Source organism: Trachymyrmex septentrionalis, unplaced genomic scaffold, assembly GCF_001594115.1.
Source record: "Trachymyrmex septentrionalis isolate Tsep2-gDNA-1 unplaced genomic scaffold, Tsep1.0 scaffold74, whole genome shotgun sequence".
NCBI lineage: Eukaryota > Metazoa > Arthropoda > Insecta > Hymenoptera > Formicidae > Trachymyrmex > Trachymyrmex septentrionalis.
In genome coordinates, this window is record NW_017305927.1 from 926128 (window position 1) to 947776 (window position 21649).

Consider the following 21649-nt stretch of genomic DNA (forward strand, 5'->3'; position numbering starts at 1 on the left):
CTTAGTGGATTAATTAATCGCGTAGGATTATTGCGATCTTATCTGCTATTCACGGTTGCTAAATTAAACATCAATAGTCTTACATGTAATTTTTCTTCTATAATTTGATGATATAAGTATATTTGATAATATAAACAGTCAATTTTATTTCATCGGAAGAGTTGTTATTGAAAAAGAGCAATAAATAAAACTTTTACGAAACTTTATTTTATAGAACTTTATTTTATGTAACATATTTTTATATAAAATGACAATTATTATTATAAATAGTAATGATATATTTTTGTCACTACACATTACAATGATATACTTTTGTCATTTCTCTTATATTGTTTTTTACTTTAAAAGTAACTTACTTAAAAAAACTAATTTTCGAATTATTATTCTAATCTTTAATTAGTTATCTAGAATTAGTAATCTAATTTAACTTCATAAAAAATCGTCACAACCTCATTTAAAAAACAACTAAAAAAAGTGGTTTTTTTAAGAACTGCAAAATAAAAACAACAAAAATGACATGTTAAGAATATAATCTTTTTACTGATAATATTTGATCAGTCAATAATTTTCTGTCAAGTTGAAAAATAATTTTTCTCCTTTTAAGAGAATTTATTTTTTAAATTGAATCACTTTGAAAATAAAAGAGCGATATGTATAAATCAATGAGTTAAATATTTAAATAAATTAACGTAACCAAGACAAGCGTGATTCTCTCTAATTCATTATTAATTCAATTTAAATACCGCCGATTCGACAAGCGTCATTTCGAAGATGAGATTCGTTACCCCTTCAGCACTATCCCGAATGGATGGCAATGTATTCTAAATGCACCCAGGAGATTTTTTACGGTAGCGTCCACGTATTAGACAATTAGACACACAGGATAAGATCATCGCCATCCTCCATCGTACAGTCCACGAAATCTGGTCGGAGTTATTCACTTTTCTAACCGCAAACAGACTGCATCTGCCATTTCGCATAGTTTAGCTCTAGCTTTATTTTATTGTGCACGATAGCTTCAAAAATAATATACATTTCTTTTATTTTGAGCCCCACGATACTTTTGGCATTTTCTTTTTATTGAATTTAATAATAAACTGCGCTAAAAAAGCATTGAACTGAATCTTTTAACAGATAAAAACATCGCGGAGTGATGGCAAGTGGGAAACTGTAAAATGCTAGCAATACATCATTACATTTATGCAGACAACAAGTTCTGGTCATACTGATGCAAAATGATCAGGAATCTTTTAAAGGAATTAAATAATTATAAATTAATATTACATTAAATAATAACGTTTTCTTACTTCAAAAGCAATACAATTCAAAAAATGACTTTCAAATTATTATCATAAATGAATTAGTTGAATAGAATAAGGAAAAAATTCTATCAATTATCAAAAATAAATTAACTTCATAGTCCGTCCATCAAATAGCACTTGTGTCATTTTTAAGATTTTTAAAGACATAATATCTTCTATAAAATTGAGATATTTTGAGTTATGTTATAAATAAAAAGAAAAGTCTTCCATAGAAAACATTTAGAGATAAGACAGTTTTAGTGATCGAAGTTTGAAGAATAAATTATTGTTTTTTTTTTTCTGAATTTAGTCATTTTAGCGGATGAAGATAAATACAAACTGTTGTAATATTTCGAATTATATCATTTTTAACTTAAACAGATAAACTCTTCCAAATTTGTTATAATTTGTAAGATCATCACAACTCGATAAGGGTAATTTTTTAAGGGTTGTAAAATTGTAAAAATATAACATTTGATCATATTTCTAAAAGTATATTCTTTTTTGCCAGTATGATTTTTGATTAGTCAATAATTTCCTGTTAAGTTAAAAAATAGTTTCTTTCCTTTTCTGAAAAACTCAATTTTTTTTAAGTTGTATCACTTTTGAAGTAAGGGAATGATAAGGGGCACAGCAAGATACATAAAGACATATTGCCTCCATTCAATACGGACGTCGATGCGGACGATTGCAGTGTATCTTCCCGTGAAAAATTTATATCTGCTTTTTTTCTTTCTTCCTCTAAGCTACATGCATATTTGCGTCGTGTCGATTTTATGAAGCCCGAAACATGCCCACTTCCCTGCCAATCGAAAACATATCATGGGAATACACGGCGGCTTCTACCTGCCGCTCCACACAAAAATGGCTAATTCATAACACGCTATTAATAACGTGCCGCTTTTAACACATCGTCGAAGAATGCCCCGTTTACCGTGGATATGTTGTGACAGTAGTTCGGGGCCCGTTTTGGGGTCCGACGTTTGTTCGACGCCCTTCTCTAAAAGGTACTCTGCAGAGAGACGCCGAAAGACGGCGCGTCGTACTTTGACAAATGAGACGATATTAATCTCGGACGTTATACGCCACCAATGTGTATGGAGCGGGTACACTTCGCGAATCGTTGCCGCTGCGATTTTCACTGCTGTTACGCGCATGTCCAAATGCTGGTAATTAATTATACACTCACTCGCGACGTAGAGACTGGAACTCATATCACGCATCAACTGTACCGTGTTTTATTCGCGCTGTACGTTAATTAGGAGCAGTCAGACGCATTGCAATAAATTAAAGTTACTTTTACATATGGAACGACCAAATTAAAGGAACTTTTACATATGAAACGAGCGAGCATTACACATGCTAAAAACATATTAAATGGCCTTCGTGTAAAAAAATTGGCTCGGGGAAACGTGATTTTCATAGGATTACGCGAATACGTTTAAATTTTACAAAATGTAACTTATTTTATTTTGAAAATATTTGTTGCATCAATACAGGTAAATTTCGAATTATTTCACGTAATTTTATTATACGTATAAAAAGAATAAAAATGCTAAAAAAAAAGTTATTCGCTCTTCATTTATAAAAAAAATCCTAATAGATATTGCAATCGCAATTTTTTTAAGCTACAAGATGCATCGATTGAGAATTACTTCAGCAAAGGTCAATACCACAAATTATTGAAATGCAATTTATCGATTATTCTTCACGTAGATGCTTATTGATATTATTGCAAAGCTTATTAGTGATGCAAGTGAAATTAATGAGGCAGAAATTTAATTAAATTACAGTAACACCGACCGATTTATCTAATTTTAAAACGCATGAATTCACGTGTAACTCAATTTTGAAGTTCTCATAGTTGTGTTTTATACAAGAATGGTTTTTGAATAAAAAAAGTAATCACATTTTTAATTCTTTGAAGTAGAATTTTAATTACCTGAATCGCCTCAGACAGTTGATTAAAAAAATATTAGTAAGTTAAAGTAAAAATACAGTAATTCGAAACTTGGAGAACTTGAAGAGAGTTCCAAAACATGGATCAAAATCGAGAGAGAGAAAGAGAAATAAGAGAGAGAGAGAGAGAGAGAGAGAGAGAGAGAGAGAGAGAGAGAGAGAGAGAGAGAATATATAAAGATAAGGCCAGCGGGAACGACAAAACAGGACGGAAATACGGGTTCGTGAAAGGCGGGGGCGACATCGGGAATTGAAAAATAGCGCCTTGGGCCGCTGTCGCTCACAGTGATGGCCCCGTGACAGCCAATGTAACGCACGAATTAACGAAATAATTGATTTTCATACCGGTTCGAAATAAGCGCGCCACGCGGCGTACAAAAGACTCGGGCCGAATCGGCGGACGTCAAACGGAAAGAGATATTTTGCCGATTTCGGTGCACCGGGTGGTGGTGCATCGCCACCGTCGTCGCGGTGGCGGAAAAAAATTGCGGCCAGCGTTTTTAAATTCCCGGTCCCGTCGGCCCGTGGCCCGGGGCCAATTTAAATACACCGGTTTACATTGGTAAATTGGCATAGACTCCCCGGCGACGCGCGGCGAAAAAAATCGGAAATTGTTCTGGCTTGTAGTGTAAATATTTGCTGGTCCCGAGTAATCGTCGACGAGTCCTGGCGATTCGTCTCTCCGAAAGGAAACTGATTGGGAAATCAAAATTACTTGCACAAAAAGGAAGCAGCACAACGAGTTTAAGCACGATAACTAGGTAAGAGAAGCACCATTTACGATCAAAGTCAGATGGAATAATATCTATATGTATTTTAAATTAATTTATCTCAGATATAAGTATGAATGCACGTCGATTATTATTTTCTTGTAACACAATCAAATTTGAATAACGATATCCCCCCAAATTAAATAAAATTGTCGATTTGATGCTACTATATAGTATCTTAAAACCTGTAAAGAACTTATTGCGATAACCCTGACGGAAATAAAAATTAAAGTGTAAGTTGAATGTAAGAGGAGAGTTTCTGTTACTCTCTCCTTATATTCGACTTTCATTCCGATTTTTATTTTTATCAGGAAACATCAAAATGACATTAAAATAAATCATGACTGATCAAAAAGTAACTTTTAATCATTTTGACATCATTATGATCTTTTATTTTTGGGTCTTTATGATATCATAAATGAATCTTTATAATGCTTACACAAATAAAGCGTTATACGATATTTAATAAATCACACGAAAGTGCGATGTGAGAAGAGCAAATTAATTTTCCCCGAAAAGACGCGGGTTTTATTCTGCCTAGAACGAAGTTCATAAATAAATTCGTAGCTCGTCTGAAAAAGATCGATGCAAAATCCAAGCGAATTTGGGTCGAACGTCAAACGTGCTTCTCATAAATTTTATAGAAGGCAATATTTGACGTACACAATCGAGTTCTGGTAGAGTCTACAGAAAATATTGGTAAAAAGATCGCATTCCCTACGTCTGACGCGAGCCATACGCAAAGAGGAAGGAGAGACACGATTTTTCTTCAGACTTAACGTATTATTGCTTCCATAATTGTACCTATATCGAAAACGTAGCGCGACAAAGCGGTGCTCGCCGGTTGGACGGTGCGTTTGCGTAAGTTCTTGTGTCCCGTAACGTTAATGGGAAAAGCGAAAAACATTATTCGTAGCCGGGCAAGTATAATGTAAAGCGCGGCGCGTTCTGTGCGGATAGCGAGGAAGGGCGCGCCCGGCATTGCGCGGTGGAGATGGAAGGAAAAGAGCGTGAGGAGAGAAAGAGAGAGAGGCAAAGACAGAGACGAGAGAGAGAGAGAGAGAGAGAGAGAGAGAGGAGAGAGAACAGATTTATATTTGAAATTAGATTAAGCTTCTGCGCCTGAAAGCTATATAAACGCCCCTCCGCCTACGTCTTCCTCCGCGCACAAATCCACCGCGCCGGAGAGAGACTCAATAAACCAACCACTCACTCTTTCCTCCTCCTTCCTGTCTCCTCTGCCTCGTTCTCTCTGTTTTGCAAGCCCGCGGAACGTACCTCCGTGCTTATCTCTCGTCGTCCTTTTCCTTCCAAAACGCAACTCCTCGCTCGTTCAGCCTCTCTCCTTCCGCATCGCGAATCTTTTCCCGCTTTTCCCATCTCGAATCCCCATCGTTCACCCCTTCCTTTTTACATGTATCTAGTTTACTCCGTAATCAGTCCCCGACGAGTCATTTCGCGCAATTCACCCTGGCAGAGAAGCTCAATAAACGGACTACATTATTCTCTTTTCTTCTTGGCATAAAGAGCAACCGTTTTACTCTTCCTCCCGCAATTTCTTCCACCGATCTTCTTGTTTCTCTCTTAACTCGCTACTCTATTTCCTCCTGCACGTTTAGGTTTTACTTTCCTCTCGCGACTTATTACCGAATAAACGGATTGAATATCAAGAATAATAACGTCACTGTAATGTATTCAGCGTCACAGGATTTATTCGCGTAAAAATGTTCGCTAAATATGCGTGTGCGTGCGGAAAAATGTACAGGATGTTATGGCGCCACACAAAAACAAATGTCTTGATGTGCATTGAGCCCCCTCACGCATGACTTTATAACTGTCGTAAAGAAATAGAAGAACGCATAAAGAAACGTCGTAACTATACTTGAATGCTTTCGCATGTGTACCACCGAACTACTAAGCAGTCGACGGGATCACAAGGGTGTCTGCAGTACACCGGCTCCCATGCCGTAACCATATCCTTGCGGTCCGAAATTACGAACGTAACATTCTGTGCGATTTATGGAAGAAACTCAGTTAACGTGGACAATTTTAACCAGCCGGATAATATTATCCAATCGAAGAGACTCAAGCGGAACTCAAGTAGAACATAGAAGTCATAATAATACCATGAGGACATCATCATGACCTCATTCGTCACTTATAAGTCAATTTTTAAGTCATCATCAAATGACGTCATAATGACGTCCTGTGTTATCATTATGTATACTTAATTATGACTCCATGTTCTACCTGAGAAAGGGTAGAAAACATGAAACATAAAAGGCTCAAGGAAAGGTATTCATCTTTCCTAAAAGTCTCTCTCTTTTCTATAATTTGATAATACCAACGTTTGCAATAGATCTCGCCGCAGTTCTCCTGATAAGTCAACGGTTCCAGCGGCTTTCGGCAACAAAAGCAACTGAAGCAAATATTGTGGTACGGTACTCCGGAGGCGATCTTGGAAAGCAATAAAAATTACACGTAAAAATTTATAATATCTACTCCCCTCAAAATCATTTTCTGTTTTCTACTGTATATCGCAATTGATTGCTGATTGTCACAATAGAGAATTACATATTTCTTTTATTATTCTTATATCTATTAGATGGATGATATTTAGATATGTGTATGTTGATTCAAATATTTTTTGGAACGATATAACTGCCGTAAATAATACGATCTCGATTTGGGTGCTGCCTCTTTAACAATATTGTACTTACCTGCATCTCAGCCTGGTAGACCTTTCTTCCGCATCGCCGACAGTCAAGGCCGCCACCAAGGCATTCACATGGCAATCTCAGCCGGCAGCAGCCGACTCCATCGGTGCCGTATTTCGCTCCGTCATTGACGTTGCAGCATCCGTTACCTATGGACAGACATCTTGGGCTGCACGACCTGCGGCATAGATCAAAATCATTCTTATAGCTCTAATATACATATAAATAAAAGTAGGCTAATGAAAGTCAGGACAGATAAAATGGCAAATTATTGTGAAATAATTTAATACTCTGTAGTTGGAATGATGTCTTCTTTATTTGAACGTTTCAACTCTCTTTGGAATCCTCCTCAGCAATGTAGATACAAAGGTATTAATAGCTCACATATTCATAATGATCAAGTCACAAATTCTTATAGCATAATCAGTGCATGGAAACAAATTCTTATAAATACAAAACGCTTAAACTCTTTTCTGTTTTTTCCTTCAATTTTTATCATCATCTAATAAAGTATAACTTAAGTTACGACATAAAAATACTACAGAGTAAAAAAAAATTTAATTCCAAATTAGTTGGGAGAAATGATTGAAAGAGAATATTCTGAAACGTTCTATAGGATGAAGCCACTCTTTTCAAGACTGGCTTAATTTTCACTCTTCAGAGTGAGATTCTATTATAAAAAATTTAAAGAGTACAACGTGTAGATACCTTCTACAGTTGATGGGTCCACTGTAGAAGCCTGTGCAACCACTGATTGAGCAACAGGGCTGCGGTGGACAACGCGGAGCGCAAGGCGATCTCCCGCGCGAGGAATGAGCCGGCGAGTTGCAGATCCTCGGCGACGATGTGCAAATCTGACCGGGTTTCCCGCAGCCGCCGCAACATCTACCACCGCCGCAACTTCGGATACTCGTTGTGCACGGAGATGGCTCGCACCTGGCCGACTTCCTGCAGACTCGGGGACAACAACAGGAACGCGACGACATAACACACACTGTCTTGACTCTATCCGGACTAGGTGCGCATAATTCATTCGGCGCCGGTACGAGTCTTCCGCAACAGCAACCGTAATCCTGTGAACTCCTCCAGACGCTACACCGCGTGGAAATGTTATATTATCAATCAGTATCTCGGTTTTTTTTAATTAAGACTTAAGAAAAATCTTTATAATAATGTTCAATGCACGTGTACTTTGCTTGAATATTTTCAATATGGTCATTAATCCTTCAGAGCTGATGATATATAGGTCTATTGAATCCACTTAATTATAAATTTTTTTATCAAAAATGTTAAACAATTTAATTTTCTTTATGTTGTATTTTTTATTTGAATTATTCTTATTAAAATATACTAAGTATTCATTATGTTTCATAGTTCATCATTTTACAATTATTAGATCATTTAAATTCGGATTTTAGAATTCTGAGTCCAGAATCGAATCAATCTTAATTCCAGAAATCTTTAGAAAGTAAGATTTCTTTTTACATTTCTTTGTTAAAAAGCTCTCATCCTCAAAGAGTTCATTAATGCTTTTTAATTAATATAAATTAAATAGGTCTTACAGACCTGGTATCAGTAATTTTGTTACAGATTTTGGCATCCGGAGGATTAAAATATGTGTGTGTGTTTGTGTGTGTGTGTGTGTGTGTGTGTGTGTGTGTGTGTGTGTGTGTGTGTTGTAAATTCTTTTACAAATACTACATAAATGTGCAAGTTCAATCTATTGATTGATCATGATTCTTTTTTTACTGACGGTATTAGCCTCGCAAATAGTTTGCAGAGAGGTTATAGACAACAAACATCGAAATGTCGACGTCTTAGTGTAACAATGATATTTCACCCACTTTTCGCGTGTTCCGCAGCAGCATCCGCCGCAGCCTCCTCGCATGCGATACTCATTACGGTCGATCGAGTCTACGTTCTTGTGGTTGGAGTTTGATAGATTCTCGTTCCACGTAGTATCATCTTCGTCGTTTCTTGCTTTATTCCCGGCAATGCGATCCGTCGGACAGACGTCACCGTTACCGGTCCATTCTCCCCGCGTGTGTTCATCCCTCTCGACTGTCTGCTCGTTGATATTTTCTGACTGCGAACGCTGGCTTTTGTTGTTGTTGAAAGTGCAACCCGATACTCTACAGCGAGTCTCGGCGCGATTGTCGATTCTCGGTGTACTTTCCGAGTATCCGTCGTCGCTCCTGCCGGTTAACGAGTCATCCGCCTTCCAAATGTCGTAAAACGTCTCTCGCTCCGCCTTGCTCTCGATTTCTCTGCCGTTGTTGCGACATGTGCTCGTCATTAGATCGTCATCCTGCATCGTGCGGCGACAACGATCGTCATCGTCGTCGGTCCCAATGACAGTGGTGTCACTGAAGGAGACCCGTCTGCGAAACGGCGCGCAACGATTTGTTGTTAATGGCCGCGACGGGCACAAGCACTTCCGTCTCGACGAAGACGCGATATCCGAGGTATCAACGGCGACGGTTCTAGACTCGTGGCAAGAGGAAGAAGACTCGCAGGCGGATACAATCACCCTCGTTCTTTCCTCGCCCGTGGTACTAGAAATATCTGTGCTCACAATCCTCAATTCTATCTCATTTGGCCGCTCACCACGATTGTGATGCAAGCAGTTACGTATATAGATACTATGCACAGGTGTGAATGACAATCACACGCGATCGATTAAAATTATTCTCGCAACGCGATGTATAAATGAAACAGCATCGAAAGAGTTGATACATGAAAAATAAAACGATAACGAGAACATCTTTGAACACGTTCTATGGACTTTTTATTCTTTTTTCTATATCGTACTTAATGCAAATTAGAGTTTTATCTAAGAAATAAAAATATAGCCTCGGCCTACAATTTGACGTAAACGTTCCATGTGTAACAAAAAAATTTTTTTTATAGTTTTATTAAAAAATATGTATTTCTAATTAATAATTTCAATTAATTAATAATTTCAATGATTGTCCTTTAAATTAATTTCGCTTTTTTTATTATCTAAATGTTTAACACAAATTTGCAGCCATAATATAAATATAAGGCATCCCCACAAAGCGATGTAAACGTTATATATCTAATAAAAAATAAATTGAAAAACAGTTTTATTGAAAAATGATATATATTTTTATAACAATTTTAATTTTTTTATTTAGTTCTTCTTTGGCATTTATTACCGCCTTTTCCAAAAAAAGTAAAATACAAAATGTGAAGCTGCTTTATAGAGCTGCTTATAAGACTGTACTCGTCCTTGTTAAAAACTATGTTCAATGCTATAGAATGTCTCACAATTTATAATCATAATTCAATCATCACGAATATTTCGAATTAATGAAACATATATTCAGTCGATTTAAAAACATATTAAATATTCTGAGATAATTAAGATTACACACTTAACATTTTACCTCAATTGATTTCGAGGACTGCTCATTCCTCTGGTGAAATCCTGGTGTTTTACGATTAATGCGTCATTCTGTGATTATTTTCGTCGCCGCTGTCCTCCACAGGAATCGTCACTTCAATTTACTCCAAATTTTCTTGATACGCTTACAATTGATCTGCTCCGATTTCCGAGAGATACCGGATAACTCTTGTCAATTACCTTGCAGAATTGTTCACTTTATTGTTCTCGACAGCTGGAAGTGACTCTGTAGATGGACAGATCTAAAATCGACATAGCTTTTGCCTCGTAAATGGTTGATAATTAAACGGCCTACGCATAAAAAGTCATTTTGTTTTACTTTCCATAGATTATTTTGTTAAAAGAATAGTTTTATAAACAGGTTAAGAAGGTCAAACCGAGCAATTGAAACAGACCTAAAATTAAACTATTATAGTTTATCAAATCGTTTTGGAAAGATTTAAACTAGTTATACATGATTTATATATAATGCTTGGGCAACAACATTCCGACTGTACTAAATTTTCATCAGCCTCAAATTACAATAATAAATTAAAAAATAAAATTATAATGGTTAAAAACTTTGGATAAAAATTTAAAAATAAATAATATATTTATAAATAAAATAGTTAATATATTTCTTTTTAATTTTAAATTATGGATTTGAATAATATATACTTCTTATATTTTTAAGAGATTTTAATTTAACTTGTGCAATCAACTGAGTTTTCTGAACTTGGATGTTAACAATTACTGCAATTAAGATGAAACTTGAACATTGCGAGTAATTCCTATTTATATTCTTGTTCTGAATAATAGAGATTCTTCTTTCCCTATCTCATAATTTAAATTCTACGTATGTATATAAATTATGAAATGTTTCATCTAAATTACGTTGAATTATAACTTGTATTTTCATACTCGATTATTCGATCAAAGTGATGAGGCACAAATAATCTAGTATATAAAATTAATTAATATATTGCGGATCTGATATGAATGCAATGTGGATGCGGATGATCAACTAGATAGAAATTGATTAGAAATTATATCTAAGCTACATGATATGATAAATCAGAAATATCAAATATTTTAGATAAATAATTTGAAATTTACGAATCAAAAATTAATACAATTTAATCAGATAGTTTTTTCCTATCTAATTCTATTGGACTTTTTAAGCAGAGGACTAAAGATTGAAGATAAATTAAATATAAGTATAAAAAATTATGTGATAAATATGTTCAAAATATAAAAAATATTTTATGATATAACGATAAATGTAATTGTAAAATCCATTATCAAAAAAATGTAACTACGGTAACTATATAGTTCTAAAAAAAAAAGAGATAACTTTGTTACCAGTAAAAAAAAGTATTGCAAGTAACATGTTACTTTCATTCCCTGATTATAAAAAAGAATAAAGTCTCAATGTGTTTTTTTTCTGTTTCTTATCTTTTATACCTTGTTTTTTTGCCTCTCATTCCGTTTTTCATGTTCTGTCGTTCGGAATAAAATTTAATGAACTTCAGAAGAAACAAGAAATACGTGGCAAGAAATACAATTGTTAATAGAACGATCGCAAAGATGAGGTAAAAGGCAAAAACAAGAAACAAAGAGCATATTATAAAATAAGTTTTAAATGATACATTATGTGCATCATGCGTGAAATGGAATCCACCTATAATTCGCGAATTCAAACTGTCATTTGCGCGGGAACGCAGTTCGAGATGGCGGTAACTTATGGGAGAAAATCGACGAATCCATGGTTAACGAGGCGAAAAAATAATGAGCGTAATATTTTTTGCGAAAGAAACACCCCGCCGTGAGTCGCCACTCTACGGATGTAGAACAGCCTCCGACATTTACCTACGAGCGGTCACATATATTCTCAAAAATTAAATCAGACAGCGATATAATAGTATAATTATCAAATTATATGAATGTTACTTCTTGAATCTATTTTGCAGCAAAAAATAATATATAATAGAAATAGAATATGATTAGGGCATACAGTGAGTGCAAAAAGTAATCATACAGAAAAAATTTTTATAAAAGTCTTATTTGTAAAACATAAACGTTAATTAGAACGTTATACAATGAAGGCCTAAATAAGAGTTTCGCGTATTTCTGATCTTAAAAGGTAAATTTCTCTCGACTATACTTTTTGTGAGTCAAATAATACAATTTTTTATTTGCATTCATTGTATTTATTAACAGTGCATGCAGGAGCAGAATATATCTGCCGAAATCAGAAAACCATTCTTTCATCATCAAATCATCTGACAATGACAATATATGTGAAATGTGGTCAAATAAATATTCATCGCAATTGATGATAAATTAATTAGCAATTATCAGTAAACGAACATGACGTATTTCAAATCAAGTATCATATTTGCAATTGCAGTAACAGAATATATTATAGCATCATTATTTGTAATTTTATTATACATAAACGTGAATATACATATAAAATTAATAGATACAATTTTATATTATATATTCTGTTTGTAATTAATTAATATATATTTTATATATAATATAATTATATATAAAATATATATATATTAATTAATTATGAATAAAGTTATTCTTATTTAAAATGAACTCTCCATCTGTAATCAAGGCTTTTTTGGCACAAGAAAAATTTCACTCTCTCTGAAATTTCCTCGAAATAAAGGAGAGAATATTGTTCTTTTTTCTCAAATCTATCTAATTATTAAAAACCTGTTTGGTAATATAATAGAATTGTTAAAAAAGTTTTCTACATTTGTTAAAGACCTAGAATGGTAAAAATCTTGGACTCTATACAGCACAGATTATTGCAATATTTCAGCAATATGTAGTAACATTGCAAATCATATTGTATTGCAATCAAGTTAATTTCTAGATATGCTTTATAAAGTTGGACAAAAAAGATCCAAACTGCAGAGGGAGGTTATAAGTATTTAAGGTTACACACACACATTCATACATGCATACATAAAGTTTATCTTTTATAATATTATTTATATATATCATATAATTTTTGATAAAAAATATTTGATGTGTGCAATATGTTTGCGTCAAAATACACACATAATATTCATTCTTTTATAATAATAATTCTAAAGACATATTTAATTAAATTAAGTTGATAGCGCAAAATCAGCGCTCAAAATTTGCATAATCATCAGCGCTCAAAATTGCGCAATAATCAGAAAACTTACCGACTTTATTCGATGTCTTTCGCGTAGATCTCGAATTTTAGGTGATTAAGTATCAATGACCTTGTTTTTCTGCACGAAAAATAAAACATAAATCATAGCGACCGCTAGAATTACAATTTTTGTTGAGACTTTCGACTCGTGTGTTTCTCTCTCTCTCTCCTTGTCTCTCTTTCACGCTCGATTTCGATAGTAATGGATCTCGAATGATCGATATCGCGCGCAGCCAACTGCCAACGTCAGATGGCGAACGGTGGAGTGGCAGCAGGCAGCAGGTCGAGTAAGCAGCTTTTCCTCTCTCCGAGGGGGGAAACGCGAGGATAGAGAGGTTAGGTTTGCTCGCGGTGATGGCGGCGATAAAGGGCCTGGGTAGGAATATTCCCTACTTAAGGCAACAGGCTGCGGCCCTGCTCGGTAATACCAGCACCAGCGTCAAGTCCATCTGCGTGGTGGTGCTGTTTTCGTATTGCCTGTCCTTCTCCGAGGAGGCGATACGCATCCTGAGCGTGACGCCAGGTTACCTGCTGCCGCCGGTCTTCTGGTTCTGGACGGCCTTCACCTTTTGCTTCCTCGAAATACACTTCTGGGAGGTGTGCGTGGACGTCGTGACCGTCGGTTTATGTGGCAAGTTGATCGAGCCTCTATGGGGCGCCTTCGAGATGATGACGTTCTTCGCCATCGTCAACTTCGGGGTCGCAGTGCTTTCAGCGCTCTTCTATCTGTTTCTCTACATGTGCACCAACAATCCGGACATGCTCTTCAGTATACACATACACGGTTTAACCGGCTACATCGCAGGTATTTTCCTTTTGCAGTTGATTAGACGAACATTCTGATTGATTTAGTTTATTGCTTTGTTCATTGGCTAGAAGTATAAAACACATAAATTGACGTAAATGTTTCACATCTAACGAAAAATAAATTAGAACATAGTTTTACTGAAAACTATACGTATTTTTACAACATTTTGTAAATATTTTATTAGTCACCTTTACTTTAAGTTACTGGATGCGTTTTCCAGCAAAGAAACAATTTAATACAGTGAATCATTCATTCTTGTTGTTTGCCAATGTTAAACAAGAATGAAATAATTCACTGTGTTGTACAGTGTTTGTTCTAAATAGATATATATTTATGTATGCTTAAAATGAAATAGATGTATATTTAGAATTTGGTGAAAGCAAGATAGAAAGTTTTAATACAGTACATTGAAGATATTATAGATACTTAAGACTGTATAATCACAGAGCTTTTGTTGATTAATTTTTATAGATCGAAAAGCCATTAATAATATCATAACACTGAAAAAGTATCATATTTTAATACAAGAAATACAAATGAAATAATTATAACAAATCTTATTCAAGGAAAAGTTGTAAGATAAAATATATATTAAAAATAGATCCTTATTTTTTCTAAAGATAAATTTATAGTGTTATAGATAAAATTTTATTTTGGAGTAGTTTTTATTACTAATAAATACAAAATGTCCCTGAATTGAGTATGCTCTTTTTAAAAATATTTAAAAATATTTTTCTTAAAGGAATTTCAAGTAGAAATATACTTTGATACAGTTTTAAATAGAAATAATTACTTTATTTTACAGGAGTTGCGGTAGCAGTGAAGCAAATAATGCCAGATCATATCTTAATCAAGACACCCATTGGAAAAATCACAAATAGAAATATACCCTTAATGGTATGGATTGTGGGATTGATATTGTGGCTCGTTGGGTTACTAGAAGGTACTCATCCCACCATGTTTCTCAGTGGATTATTAATATCTTGGATATATCTGAGGTTTTATCAAAAACACAATAATGGTACCCGAGGTGATATGGCAGACAATTTTACATTTGCAAGGTGAGATTTTTTTTTCTGTAATTTTGATTAGTTTCTAGGATTAATGAAAAGATTGAGTCCGACGATTGTCTTGGAACTCTCTTTGCAGTTTCTTTCCAAATGTTTTACAACCACCGATAGCAGTAGTGAGTAACACCATACATGGGTTTTTTGTGCGTATTGGACTGTGCCGAAAAGTAGTTAGAAGATTTGATATGTCCAATACACCACCTGGCTTAGTTATTAATCTTCCTGGAATTGATCCTCATGACAGCGAGCGACGCCGGTGAGTAGTTACGAGATAAAAATACAAATGCTGAAACTCAATTTTCAAATGAGTAAATATTTTGTCATTACATGGTATTCTCATCTTTCCGATCGATATCTATTTTGCAGGCAAATAGCGTTGAAAGCGTTAAGCGAAAGATTAAGCAGAGATCATGCGAAACCTTGGCAACCGGACAGGACTAAGAAACACTCCCCAGTGCCTCCCGCGGTTTCTATACCGATTCCTGAATCCACTACACCTAAACCACTCGCATCTCCACTCATTCCACAAGTCAGTGTCAATATACATAATCAACATCATCCTTCCAGTAGCAGTACGTGATTATACGAAACTGACTGATTTCAATAGATTTAAATTACACTGAAAAGCTTCTAAGAGTAATCATGAATGTAAGGCGCAGGCTATATTCAATAATGAGTGCAAATCCTTTTTTTTTAGATATGCAAATCGCGTATCTATAAATACAATTTGTTATCACTACAATATCACTATAATGTAAATAAAACTAAAATTTATCATTCTTTTTATAGTGTGAATACATTTAAATTTCATGAAAATTAATAATATGATTAAATTCATATGTATTATACACAGCAATTCTTATTTATTCTTATAATATTCATACGTTTAAATATAATGGAATATTATAGAAAATTTTTACATTGAATAGCTTACATAATCTTCGAAACCTGAAAATCTCTAAGACTTTAATGCCATTACAAATTTGCTAGTAATTACCATTCTTATGCAATGTAAGTTGCAAGTTTCAATCTTTCATTATTCCTATAGCAGAAAGAGTTGATTTTTACAATAAATTAATTATGAAAACATTTCCTGATTAAAAAGAAATTAATATATATAATACTGCCATTTATCAAATGAGAAATCAAATTATGTGATAAGTAAAAATATGTCGTATTTCTGTGATTTTATTTTTATAATTTTATTAATATTTATTTGTCTCTACTAATAATTAAAAAATAATTTTTGCTATAAAATATCGCAACAAATTAATGGGATGTCACTCCTTATTGATTATTATGCCATATTAATGCCAATTTAAAAAAAGTATAAGTTCAGAAGATTTTTTTAACAACTTTGAGAGAAATAAAATCAATATTTGTATCTTATGATACTATTTTCCAAGAAATGAAACAATTCTTTGTTATACTAGATTGTATAAAAATCAATGACATGAAAATTTTAATATTTCCATAAAAAGATGACAAGTTTATAGTGCCATATGATTAAAGCGCACTGTTCCAATAATATAATTTAATAGTAACAGGTAAAGATGCTTTCAGTGCAGTATACATAGCGACATAATTCTGTTAAGAAAACATTGAAGAAAGTGAACAGATTTCATTTTATTTAAAAATAAATTTTGTACTAATTAAAAATGCGAAAGAGATGGAATCTCGATGTTAACTTATACATATATACATATATTGAAATCAGCTAGTTATGAAGTCATGCAGAAAAAGTTCTGCACATTTACATTTCAAGTAAAACATAAATATATATTTTTTCAACAAATTGTTCTAAATCATTATAATCAACATAGAATATAACATTAATTTACTATTATTAGTTTTATTTGGTTTTTAATTTCTAAATGATTTTATACATAAAGATATATAAAAATTCCAATTTAGATTGCATAACTTTATTTTGTACAGATCGTTAATTTTTTGTAAATGCGTATTTAATGCTGTAAAATATATTAATGTTTTTCGTTCATTTATTATATACATTCGTATATACATAAACGGTATTGCGTGGAAATGGAAGATAGTTTTAATAATAATTATTATAATGTGAGGTATATATATCTTGTATATAAAATTTCATGATAACACAGACGAATTTGTAAATATAATAAAGATTGATGTAAAACGTAAAGGGAACAAGATATTAAAAAGGGGAAATGATTGTATATAGCGATATCGCTATGTATAATCATTATACATATAATGGAATGATATCAAGAGCTATTTTTATGTATGGTGAGAATAAAATTTTGGAAGTATGTAATTGTGTTCTGAGCAATTTTGGTCATCTATTTAATGCAATGATATTGAGAAATCTTTTAAGTACTTTTATTGAGTATTTAGTCAAATGATATTTATTACACTATGTCTGAAAAATGGAAGGCCAAAATTCGTTGAGTGTGAATGATGTATTCGTTGAAGAAGCTTGTTTTAAGAATCTAATGTAATTATTACATGCATATGTACATGTTATATACACACACATACACATACATATATATTATATATATATATATGTATATCAATTTTGTACATAAGTTACAATCGTTACAATCTGTACAATATTAAATTCTACCGACAAAATATCTGTATTTACTTCATTACCAATACATTTTAAAATCAACATGGTCAAAAGGAAAAAAGTCAGAGTAGGAGATTCAGGAAATCCTTAATAATCTGTAAATATATTCCAAATACTAGAATAATTAAAAATTCATAAATCTTTTATCAAGGGATATAATCTCATTATTATAATGTCTTGTACCAAATATATACAAGTATATTATATATAAATGTAAATATAAATATTATATATAAATCTTCTTTTGATAACTTTCTTAAAATAATAGATGTTTTTCAACATTCATCTTTATGATGGAACGCCATAATGCTTCAATAGAATATAATAAATATTGATGCTTCTAGTTTTATCAGCAAAATATCGAGAAATCTCAACGAACATATATAATAACTAAATCAATTTTATTGTAAAATTAAAACAATGTCGCTTATTATGTATAAAACATATTGACAATTGTATAATATATAAAAAATAATATAGAACAGATATCATATAAGCATCTGATGCAGCTACATCATTTATGTGTACATACAATATAGATTGGATTCTGAAAAATTGTGGATTCTTGAAATTTTGTACTTTTTAAATAATAAAGAATCCATAATAATCATAACTTCAAATTTAAACGCTTATACAATATACGCTCTATATGATAAGAAATTTTAATTCGATATACATTTTTATAATGTAGACTCGTTCACACAATAACCAATAACTGGTTAATGTGAGCCTATATATAAATATTGAAATATAAAAAATGATACTGCTTGTGTACATATACACATATATACATACCCGCGCAATAATAGATAGGATGTCATTTCTATAATTCAATATTCACCGTTATGTAGATCATTGTATATTATATTGGGAAATTATATACATTTATGTAATGTTCTCAAATTTTTCTTCACAGAGGATTTAATAAATAAAGCCCCAATAAGCTATTTATGACAATCAATATAACATTTTTCTTTTTTCATTTTATTGGGGTTATCAGATTCCTTTAGAGAAATATAGGAACATTAGATTCAGACCGAATAATCTTGGATATATTTTTACAATTTATTTCTTATTTAAATTAAGAAAATGTTTCTCCACTTAGAAATATATATAAAGATAGGCTCAAACTCACATTTTTCACGTCGACTACTCTATCACTAAATTACAACACTCGTCTTATCTATAAAACTGCTGTTGATGTTGCGACCATTGTGACTGTGGTGGTGGCGGTGGTTGTTGCTGAGACGGTGGTGGACCGTATTGAGGTTCCTGTATATAACCAGTAGGGGATGGTCGTATGGAAGTCGGTGCTGACGATACATACTGTTGTTGCTGCGGTGGTGGTGGCGGCGGCACATAGGACACCTGAGTGGGATGCTGCGGCTGTGAATAGTATTGTTGTGTCGGCTGCGACACCGGCGGTGGCACATTATAACCACCGTAATTGACTGTCGGTGGTGGCGGCGGAGGCGGTGGTGGTGGCGCCGGATAATAATGATGACTCTGTTGTGTGTGAAGATCGTGCGTAGCTAGAGACGTTGTATCCTGGATCGGTACTGTGATGAGATTGGTTCGCATAGGAGCATTATTTGGAGGCGGTGGTGGCGGTGCAGTACTTTGCGCATAATTCTGCATCGACATCATCGCTTGCTGCTGCTGCTGCTGTTGTTGTTGCTGCCTATGTTGTCGATGTTGTTCTAACGTTGGTTGTTGATTCACCAGTGAGTTCACACGAGGATCGTTACCCATGATTGGTTGAACCATGTGAGACTGCACAGATTTAAGCCGCGTGTTTTGCATCTGTACGGAAGATACCTTCGTTAGCTGTGACTCCATCTCTGGTTTAGTGTGTACATATTGCGGAGGATCAACCTGCATTCCTTGGACTGGTTGAGGTGGCGCCGAAATATGCCGATGGTTAATGTGAGCCTATATAATGAATTAGAAAAAGTGTTAAATTTATGTCATCGCATCTGGATGTAATATTTTTAGGTCGATATTCATGTCGATAGTCATGTCTTATATTTAAGTGTCTTAAATGTAGTCTTAAAATATCATTTCACAAACCAATCATAGGATGATATTTATAGTCGAATGTTATAATATATTCCAGATTGTCTTAGGTTTGATCCTATATAATCTTAAGATTCCATTCAATAAAACGATTTACAGCATCTCAATATCATACTCAAAACAATTTTAAAATACAAAATTAGACTGTAATGCCATCCGTAGAACTGTATTAGCATCTTAACAGAAGTAATAGAAGTACTAATGTTTTTTTACTTATTAAAAAGACCAAAATAAATTACTATGAAAATAAAGAGATGAAAAATATTTCATTAATGTAAGAATATAATTATTGAAAAATAAAAAATTTAGAATCCTATCTTTTACACAAAAAATATAATATTAATCTGAAAAAATAAAAACAGTCAATAATGACTCAGTACTTCTAGTGTTAAGACTTAAGATGTTACTTAAGACAGTCATGAAATAAAGATGATTATAAATACTAACTTAAAAGATTAAATTTTACTACATCATTAATTATTAATCATACGAAACTTTCCTGTGCGTTTATAATGTAATTAATTTTATCAATATTTTCATTTACCTGTAGATCTCGTTGGCTCAGGTATGTTCTTCTGCAACCAGCATTTCCATATCTTGTCCCACCATGTGTACACATGAATACAGTACCCAGGCCAGTTTGTTCCACTCTAGATACCTTCTCCATGCAACGAGGGCAAACTTTGTCTTCTCTCTTGGCACAAGATAGGCAGAAAACATGTTTACAAGGTATCTGAAAAATATATTAAATACATTAGAAGCAAAAGTTAAAGCCAAAAATTAGAAATATGTGTCCGCATGAGAATGATCGATTCATAATCGATGGATTTCGAGTTTAATCGCGAATCTCAGCTTATGAAGCGTCGGGTGACTCGACGCTCGGTCTATGAACTAGCAAGCATGGATTCAGGTTCTCATCTGTGCCTAACACATACACAACATTTTTCCTGCATTTAAGCTATACTCTATCTATGAGTTAGAACCTCAATTAAGATTTAAGTTAAGGAGCACTATTTGCTACATTGATTACATATCCCTCTGATTAAAAAGACAAGTTTAACTAAGTGTATGCAATACTTAAAAATAAGTTGACATTTTGTTACTGGCCAATTTAACTCCACTCATGGAATCAAAGGCCAATTAAAAAAGAAAACTTTCAGCTTATATGTTTCGCTTTGAAGATTGTGAGTGAAGGAATATAAGGGGTGACACATGCATCAAACTCAATAAGATTTGATGCAAGAAATATGAATTTCTTGATCCATTCTAATAGCAAAACGTACCATACGACCATAGATGAGAATAGGCTTCAAACATTTGTCACAGCAATGTATCATAGGATTCAGTACTTTCTCTCCTATAAGATTCACCCGATGGTCCCATCTCAAACGTAGCATCGGTTCAGGTGGTCCACGGTTGATGGTCGTGAAAGTCGGTGCTTCTAGCTGTGATATATCAGCCTCCAAGTCGAACTGTTGCTCAAGAGAAGGTTGCTGAGTCACGGGAGTTTCATGTTCATTCTGCTCCCCACCAGCAGTTTCTGCAGAAGTATCCTCTGCTTGTTGCGGAGTCTCTTCTTCATCGCTTTCTATAACCTGTAAGCAATTCGATGCATAAATATTTTATTAAATTTAAATTTATATTAAATTAAAATTATTAAAATAACATTATTTAACATTGAATTACAGTTCAGATTAATATATCTAAAAATCTGCTTTATATATAGTAT

General features: G+C 33.5%; 3 protein-coding genes across 4 annotated transcripts in view; 1 reads left to right on the forward strand and 2 right to left on the reverse strand.

The window, feature by feature from the left end:
• Nucleotides 1-5734: 5734 nt before the first annotated feature.
• On the reverse strand, nt 5735-13502 carry LOC108754042. Its single transcript, XM_018496073.1, has 7 exons — nt 13366-13502; nt 10158-10416; nt 8592-9326; nt 7456-7839; nt 6751-6925; nt 6379-6487; nt 5735-6038 (listed from the first exon to the last, which is right to left on the reverse strand). Exons 2-7 carry the CDS (start codon nt 10181-10183, stop codon nt 5962-5964), a joined length of 1506 nt encoding a protein of 501 aa, XP_018351575.1. The 5' UTR covers nt 10184-10416; nt 13366-13502; the 3' UTR covers nt 5735-5961.
• A 133-nt stretch (nt 13503-13635) lies between these two features.
• Nucleotides 13636-15958, forward strand: LOC108753993 (transmembrane protein 115). The gene is made up of 4 exons (XM_018495988.1): nt 13636-14160; nt 14969-15224; nt 15313-15489; nt 15600-15958. Exons 1-4 carry the CDS (start codon nt 13710-13712, stop codon nt 15811-15813), a joined length of 1098 nt encoding a protein of 365 aa, XP_018351490.1. The 5' UTR covers nt 13636-13709; the 3' UTR covers nt 15814-15958.
• Nucleotides 15959-18805: 2847 nt separating this feature from the next.
• The window catches only part of LOC108753987 (E3 ubiquitin-protein ligase Hakai-like), a 4009-nt gene continuing 1165 nt past the window's right edge, over nt 18806-21649 (reverse strand). The window contains exons 3-5 of one of the 2 annotated variants that reach the window (XM_018495981.1): nt 21204-21515; nt 20465-20653; nt 18806-19776 (exon numbers count right to left, since the gene is read on the reverse strand). In XM_018495981.1, coding sequence (XP_018351483.1) covers nt 19024-19776; nt 20465-20653; nt 21204-21515 — 1254 coding nt within the window. In that variant the 3' untranslated portion in view covers nt 18806-19023. The remainder of the gene's footprint in view (nt 19777-20464; nt 20654-21203; nt 21516-21649) is intronic. The other variant, XM_018495982.1, reaches the window with a different exon arrangement.